The sequence below is a fragment of the Rhamphochromis longiceps genome, linkage group LG13 (assembly GCF_057381845.1).
Source record: "Rhamphochromis longiceps isolate RC_006_pf linkage group LG13, R_longiceps_female_GT1.1, whole genome shotgun sequence".
Taxonomy (NCBI): domain Eukaryota; kingdom Metazoa; phylum Chordata; class Actinopteri; order Cichliformes; family Cichlidae; genus Rhamphochromis; species Rhamphochromis longiceps.
The window spans coordinates 31,509,805-31,518,039 of NC_140569.1; the positions used below are offsets into that span (position 1 = coordinate 31,509,805).

Here is an 8,235-nt window from a genome sequence, read left to right on the forward strand (position 1 = left end):
TTTCTGATCGTGTTAATCCCTTTATGAACATTTGGACCAGCCCTCTAATGGCTGCTTCCAGTAGGATAACGCACCATATCACAAAGCTCAAATAATCTAAAAGGTTTTTTTTAACAGAGTTCAACACTCAAATGGACTCAACAGTCACCAGATCTTAATCCGGTAGCACCTTTGAAATGTACTGAAACAAGAGATTGGCATGATGGATGTGCAGTCTACAAATCTGCAGAAACTGCATAATGAAACAATGTCAATGTGGACCAAAATCTCTGAGCACCACCTTGCTGAATCTATAATAATGAAAGCAATTCTAAAGGTGAACGAGGGTCCAATGTGGTACTAATGATATCTAATAAACTGGGCAGTGAGTATGTAAAACAAAGCAAAAGGTGTGAAAAATGAAAACAACAGAAAAAAAAACTTTAGAGTGCAAACAAATCAGTTCGGTACAGATGTATTTACCTAGGATCGACACTTTCATATCGTACAGTAAAGACTCTACAGTTGTTAGAGCGGGAACGTTGGGGCAGTTGGTAAAAGTGGGAAGGAAGAACTAACTTTTAACAGGAATACATCTCCAGTACAACCAGTTTCGTGGAGGGGAAGCTGGAGCCGGGGTCCTGAGAAGAAAGGAGCAAAAATTAAACAGTCCAAAGCAAACAAAAGTACTCACCTTTGAGACTTTGCTTAGGGTCAGTTAAAACAATGCCAATATGTGCTTTAAGGGTAGAATCAGGTGAAATGCCACTATATATTAGAAGAAAACTGTTAATAGTTAATTATTAGATACATTTGAAAGGTCATAATAAAAGTCATCCTGTTAAGAAAGTGTTAGAAAATTGTTGGGAAAGAGGAAAGGATTTTTCAGGTACAAGTACAGTGACTATTTGCAGATTTATACAGATGGATCGAAAAATCCAAAAATTAAACAAGTGCGGCAGTTGTCATTCCAGAAGAAATTCCCAAGGAAATTGAAGTGTCGCAGTATAACCCAAGAGATGGCAGTAGTGCAACACTGATAGACTGCAAGCTGCCGTAAAAAAGCGAAGAAAAAAACACGAACGCAGTCACCGATCGCGCTCCAGTCCAGCAGGTGGCGGAAAAAAGCTCGATCCAAGTTGGGGTCACAGCCGCCAATGAATCCAACGAAGAAGGAGAAGAAGTTAAACGTGTATGCTGAGCTGGCTGATGTGGAATCTGTATTTCGTGATTTTAGTAGATAACTCGGGAACAGTAGGATGGAGAATGACATTCTTGTCTCTCTGGAAGATTTAGGGTAAGTGAAAATACGGTTATGTATCCCGCTGTGGAAACACTGTGTGCCTAGCCACGCTCCAGGGAGCAGACCTGCCCATTCTTTTCTATTTTAGCCAGCGCAATACAAATATAGCTTTAGCTAAACGGCTAAATTGGTGTGGTAGCTAGCGTTCGGGCGGTGTTGTGTATTTATTTATTTATTTATTTATTTATTTATTTAAATTTAAAATCGCTGCTTATGAGTGTCATATTGATGTGTGTACATAGTCATGCAAATCGAGCCTACACAGTGATTTGACATGATAAGCTACAGGCTTCGTCAGCAGCAGCAGCTGCTGCCATGAAAATGCATACGAGGATAGCTCCAACACATTATTTTGCATTAACCAGTTCAGACCAGTTTTCTAAACAAGATAGAGAAGATGGTTCCAGATTAATCTCTTATACGCTGAAATTTCCAGTAGGTTCTCCCAAGTCACTGGGGCTCTCGTGCCACTTTCGTTGCCTCATGTAAGCCTGACAGTAAGAAGAGAGTCCTTAAATAACCACATTTTAAAATGTGCTTTGGTTCTGTTTGGAGACGCTCTGGCTCTCTTAGCAGGCTTCATTTCTACTCGTCATCAAGAGTGAGAGAGGTTTTATGTGTTTTTTTATTTTTGTTGTTGTTTTTTAATATGAGCTCTATTTGTGTGTGCGTGTGTGTGATGGATGGATTGATTGAGTGCAGGTACCAAGGCCCTCTGTTGGAAGAAGGAGCTCTGGAATCTGCTGTGAGCGGAGGAGCAGCTTCACCCGAGTTTACCAAGCTCTGTGCTTGGATCGTCTCAGAACTCAGACTCTACTGCAAGCTGGAGGAAAATGTCCATGCTACCAACTGTAAGCGCTGCTCATTCACTAGGACATGAAGCTCTTCCTGATGCTAACAAATGTAAAATATAATTGTTGAATAGTTGTACAGCAGATTATTAATGAACATCTATTCCAGTGTTTGTTATTTTCTGGCCTCCAATTCCAGTCCATGATTGTGGGTATCATACATGAGTTAATGAAATGAGATCTAACCAACTTGTTTATCTAAAAGCCAACATTTAGAAAGTGCTTTTTGTTCTTGTTCCAGGCCCGAGTGAGGCAGAGGGCTTCCAGCTGGAGATGAGCGGCCTGCTGTCAGAGCTCACCTGTCCATACTCTGTCCTCACCAGTGGAGACATTACCCAGAGGTTCCTGAACAGGACAGACTGCCTGCTGCTTATAAGTACGAAAAACACTCTTAATAACCACGCCTGTCTTTAAAGAGCAACTTAAACCTGACACTTTCTATGAACTGCTTAGACACACACAGGCTGTGATAAAGGCCCACCTAATGTCAACATGTCTTCTGTATTTAAATGTCTAATGTGGATGAAAGCAAAAAAAAGTGAGAGGAGAGGAAAGATGTGAGTCTTGCGCACTATGCTCTCACTGCAGGCAAAACAAGTGAAACATTCACTGTGGGTGTGCCACTGGTGTTTGAGTTTTAAGGACTCATACATTCAGCAGGTGTCCAGTTTTACCTGTTGGTTGGAGAAGGTGTGGCAGCTTTACTAGTAATATGCTGCATTTAGAAATGAAGTGTCTTTATTCTGGTAGGTGCCTTCATCTAGTTTTACTTCTTTCACTGTGGATTACTCTCATACACGATCCATAAATCTGCAAATCTGTCTGTGCAGTCGCTGGTGTTCATGCAGCATTACTGTAGTCACCCATGTTGTCATCCTCTGAATTTCCTGACTTCATCAGCGCATAAACTGAGTAATTATACTATAAACACTGAGGTCCACTGGCTTCATGTTTTTGCTGTAGTTCAGGTCAGAATCAGGTCAGGAAAACATAATGACAAATTACAAAAATCTGTTCATCCTTCCATCTTCTTAACTGCTTCTCACACCTGTGATAAGGTGAAAGGTGCTGTACAGTGGACATTTCACCATTCTGTGGCAGGGCTGGAGTCAAACATGAGCAATAAATCTAAACTGAGCTTGAACAACTACGAACATAGTTTGATGATGGCAGGAAAATCAGCAGCGGATACTGGATCTGACCTGTCTGGACAGAACGCAGCCATGGCTGTCGCCACAGTTTTCACCCTGACACTCTGTGTGTCTTTTAACTTGGGCAGTTCCCAGTCGGTTTTTCAGAGGGAAGTAAATGAAGGTGGAGTATTGCTTCACTGTCTTGGCCTCAAAACACAGATTAGTGCCGACTTGTAAATCTCAAGTGGAGCTGATTTGTTTGAAATGTGACTTTCAGAAACCTGATCTCACTGTCAAAGCAATAAGAATTTACTCAAATTCATTTTTGGGGGGTTTCAGCTTTTCTGGTTTCTGAGTTGGAGGCGTCGAGGATGATCCTGGTTAACAAGCCTCAGAAGAAAGCCCAGGAGTCTGGAAGCCCTGCGTTCCAAGAACTGAAGGGCATCTGCATGGCACTGGGCATGTCCAAGCCTCCAGCCAACATCACCATGTTCCAGTTCTTCAGTGGCATAGAGAAGAAGGTCAGTTAGACACAGAGGTGGTGTCCACTATAAAGTAGGGTCTCTAAAAAAGAGCGACACCATATTACATCGTGTTGTGATAACTCGCACTGGGTGAGAGTTAAAAACGACGAGTGAAGGAGCAGCAGCTGTAAAGGTCACCTCTGACCTTTGAAACAAGCAAAAACATCTGGGACAAAAGGGTGCAGCAGCTCATACGGATAAATGGGGCAGAACCTTTAAGAGACATGAAGACAAATAAAAGGATTTTGAATTCATAAACGAGCAGCCACTGAAGTTATGCTAAACTTGAAGTGATGTGCTCTCACTTGCACCAGAAAAAAAATCGAGCAGCGTGTTTTGCACCAGCCGTAAGCGAGCAATGGAAGCCTGGCTGATCTCTATGAGAAGTGCATTGCAGTAATTGAGATGAGAGGTTATAAATGTTTATGATGATTATTTAATATTTTATTATCTGATAACATCTCATCTGTGTCAGCACTCTAGGCAGACTTTAACATTTGCCTGCCCCAACCCAAAGATTTCCCACTGCTGCTAATTTATTCGTTTTCACATATATGAGATAAATGATTAAAATATAACTGTTTTGCAGTGAATAAACATAAAATGGCTAAAGTTTCAGGGCCGAGGCAGAATTTCATAATGAATTTTGCACGTTACCGTTACAGAGAAATACAAAGCCTTCTTGTTATTGGGGTTTTTTTTGTTGACCTCTGCAAAATGTACCCAAACTATTACTACCAAGGGGCAGTGTTTTACCAGAATATTTCGTGTAGTTGCCCACCCTCTAACATGAAGAAAATAAAATGTATGGTTTGCTCTTAGATTCCACAGCAAAGTAAGTCTAATTGAGGTAATCACATGCAGGGCATTTAGTCTAAAATGACAAACAAGAAGAAGTCCATTTGGGAAACATTAGCACTTTATTAATATAGCCATTGCTTTGTGGCTTCCAATCAACATCATCACTCATTGTTTTCATCTCCAAAGCTGTAGAAAGCTGCTGTCATGTGGACTTTTTATCATTTGGAATAGATACTTGTCATGTCCCCGTGCTCCTCCTCTTCAGGTTGAATTATGAGTGGATGCTGCACCATCTTGTGGTAGAAACTGATATTACATGAAAGCACTGCTCAGCACTGTTTTCACTCTTTTTGACATTTAGTGTAAAACAGGTGTATAAGCATGGTACTCGTGTTCATTTTAGAAAGTGTGTAAACTTACAATGAGTGAACGAGTTTTAAAATGTAGGCTTAAAAGCAAAGGAAGGATGTGAGCTGCCTGCCAGCAACACTGAGAGAAATGAATGTTTTGCAACAACCAACCATGAGGCTGACAATCTGAAGTCAGGGAAAGGATTCCTGCCCTCCTAAAGTGTTTTTTCTTTGAAAGCAGATACTTTTACAATTCAACTTGCACACATCTGCACATGCTCTCTTTTTCCTTTCAGCTGAAAGAAGCCCTTAGTCGAGTTCCACCAAACCATGTAGGGGAGCCGTTGTTAAAGAAGCCCCTTGGACCTGTGCACATGGTAAGTAAAAATGGTGGAGAAATGCAGAACAGTCAGTGAATAGTATGTGAAGACTCTTTCTTCTCTCTTAATCTTTTTACCTTAGGAAAAAATTGAGGCTATAAACCAAGCGCTAGTGAATGAGTATGAGGTGAGAAGGAAGATGCTGTTGAAACGTCTTGACGTGACGGTGCAGTCCTTCGGTTGGTCCGATAGAGCAAAGGTACGTAGCAACGTGGCATCCTCCTAACCAAGTATGAAGCACGTGTCTAGCTTTTTAAACAGGAGCACTGTGGGTTACAGAGGTACTGCTCTTTGCTCTCTTTCATAGCAAATGTTCTTAATTGGGTTAGCTACAAAATCTTCTGCTCTCTTAAATGTTGTTCTTCTCACTATAAAAATGTTGGGCCAAAACCAAAATAATCCTTATTTATCTTTTGCCGGTGTTTGTGCTGCCGTCAGTTTGTCCTGCATCTGAAAATAGCTATTTTGGCTCTTCTCCTGTAAGGTCACCATTCATTTGGTGGGTGTGGCTGCTTTGCTGACAAACAGAACTGCGTGCGACATTACGGCCACATGCTCTCGCTGACATCATATAGAGCCAGGAGTAGGAGTTTGTGCCTGAGCTTTTGGCTCACATGTACATACGCTGGACTCATCATTTAAACTTTGGTTATGTTTAATATGAGTATCTGAACAGGAGATATGACAGAAAATATGAAAAGGCAGAATAGGTGGACTTGAAGTTATAACTTCATCCGGACCACAACTTTTCATAAGTAATTATTATTTGAAAATAATATAAAACGGTGAGAAATTCCTGCCTCTAGAGGCTTCCTGAAGAGATACAGCCTGAAATCCAGAGGAATATAAGCTGCTATAAAATGATGAAAAGAGTAATCATCTTTTCAAATAATTCTGCCAGTTGATTGTTGATTCTGAGTCTCGTGTTTAGTCATATACTTTGAAAAATACTGTTTAATACAATAGATGTGTTACTGTCCTGTTGTGGATTATGGGCTTTATTGTGCTCATCTCTCTTCAGACACATGCTGATAAGTTGAGTAAAGTTTACCCTCCACTGCGTTCAGCTCTTGCCAACAAAAGTAAAGTCTCTGTTGCTCATCTTCTTGCCGCTCGCCAAGACTTCTCCAAGATCCTCCGCACAAGCAGCGGCAAGATAAGAGAGAAGACGGCCTGTGCCATCAATAAGGTGGGCTCATCAGTGCAGTGACACCTGTCCTTCTTCCTTTTCATGTCTTTTACTCTGTTTTTATTTCAGTGTAAAATGCGTTGATTTAATACTGACTGGTGGTAATAAACATATAAAGCTCAGCACAGTAACTTTAGTTTGAAATGTTTCTCCTGGTCATCCACGCGTCACGTCTAGTGGCGCTGTGGTCAAGCGTCCCACAACTGTTTGATTTCAGCACATTTCCTCTCCTCAGGTTCTGATGGGCCGAGTACCAGACAGGGGAGGTCGGCCGTGTGAGATTGAGCCTCCGCCTCCAGAGATGCCCACCTGGCAGAAGCGTCAAGATGCTCCCCAAATCGGAGGACACTATGGCGGCGGTGGGCACGGAGGTGGCAGGGGAGGATACGATCACGGCTCTCAAGGTGGCCGTGGGGGCTATGAGAGGGGAGCCGGGGGAGGAGGACACGGGGAGAGAGGAAGTAGAGGAGGAGGTGGAAGAGGGAGAGGCAGTTACAACCAGGGCTACTATCAGGATGCAGGAGGTCATCACGGGGGAGGAGGAAGAGGAGGTTATGGAGGAAACCACCAAGGAGGCTTCCAGGATCCCAACTACCATGGAGGAGGAGGCGGCGGATACCATGATGGCGGTCATTACCAAGACAGAGGTGGCGGTCGAGGAGGTCGGGGGGGTAGAGGAAGAGGAGGAAGGGGAGGAGGAGGACAAGGAGGAGGCTGGGGAGGAAGAGGGGGGCAGAATTTTAACCAAGGAGGACAGTTTGAACAGTTCTTCCAGCATGGTGGGCAGCATTATAGCCAGGCTGGCTTTAGTCAAGGCAGACATTATACTAGCTGAAGGCAGGGCAGCACAGCAGAGTCCACGTCGACTGCTTCTCGTTCATGAACTCATCTAAAATGCCTTATCAGCTGATCTTCAACTATTATAATGGTTACAAGCTGACGTTATAGAAACACAGGTAGTATTTTTCACCAGACTGTTATGGTCTCTATTCAGGGCAGTTCTAAAGTGGCCCTTTGTTTTCAGTTGTTTTCATATAGATCTGCTATAAGTGGTTGGTCGACAAGTTGGACTCTGCTTAATTAGCCTTATTGTGGACATTTTTTTCGAAAACTAAAGGTCCCTAAAATTTCAGTGTGTGTGCATTTGCTGTATCTGAAATTAGAGGTGCACACTGATATTACAGGATTCTTGAAATTCTTCTAGTTTTGGTGAATATGAGAATGACTTGAAGGGAAAAAAGCATCATTTTCCAGTCTTAGTTTTGTTTCGGTTAATCTGACTAGAGTCCTTTGTTACTTATTTAAAAAAACAAAATGATGCTATCTTGTACTCCTAATGGAAGCTTGTGTGCATACAGGTATGGATGTTGAAAGGTTTGCATGGATGAGTGAATGAGAAATAAAAGCTGAAACGAGTGTCACAGGTTCAATGGTCTTGATTATCTACATCAGATGGGGACATTCCCTCATTGCCAATTATTTACATCAGAGTTATAAACTCACTGGGCATTTTATTAGGCACACTTTGATGAAATGATTAATTCTAATATAGCAATCTGTCTCGTGCGACACATACAGTTAAATTTGTTGTCTCTCTTGAACAGTTGAAAATGGCATAGCAGTCCTATGTATGCAATATGCTTAAGAGAAATGCTATTATAATTTTAATTGTTTTAAGACGATACAGACTACCATAAAAACTGACCTGAATGCTTTAAAGACAAG

General features: G+C 41.9%; 1 protein-coding gene across 1 annotated transcript; it reads left to right on the forward strand.

Moving 5' to 3' along the window:
* The first annotated feature begins 1,119 nt into the window (after nucleotides 1-1,119).
* On the forward strand, nucleotides 1,120-7,926 carry tslig3a (tRNA splicing ligase complex subunit 3A). The gene is made up of 8 exons (XM_085428997.1): nucleotides 1,120-1,276; nucleotides 1,985-2,133; nucleotides 2,375-2,509; nucleotides 3,606-3,787; nucleotides 5,238-5,318; nucleotides 5,404-5,520; nucleotides 6,343-6,510; nucleotides 6,746-7,926. Exons 1-8 carry the CDS (start codon nucleotides 1,239-1,241, stop codon nucleotides 7,343-7,345), a joined length of 1,470 nt encoding a protein of 489 aa, XP_085285123.1. The 5' UTR covers nucleotides 1,120-1,238; the 3' UTR covers nucleotides 7,346-7,926.
* The last annotated feature ends 309 nt before the right edge of the window (nucleotides 7,927-8,235 follow it).

Bases quoted from the DNA above. Each gene is read 5' to 3' on its own strand.
- tslig3a (XM_085428997.1), top strand. From the start codon at position 1,239: ATGGAGAATGACATTCTTGTCTCTCTGGAAGATTTAGG. The intron at 1,277-1,984 runs GTAAGTGAAAAT...GATTGAGTGCAG, and splicing joins GTCTCTCTGGAAGATTTAGG to GTACCAAGGCCCTCTGTTGG. The intron at 5,521-6,342 runs GTACGTAGCAAC...ATCTCTCTTCAG, and splicing joins GTTGGTCCGATAGAGCAAAG to ACACATGCTGATAAGTTGAG.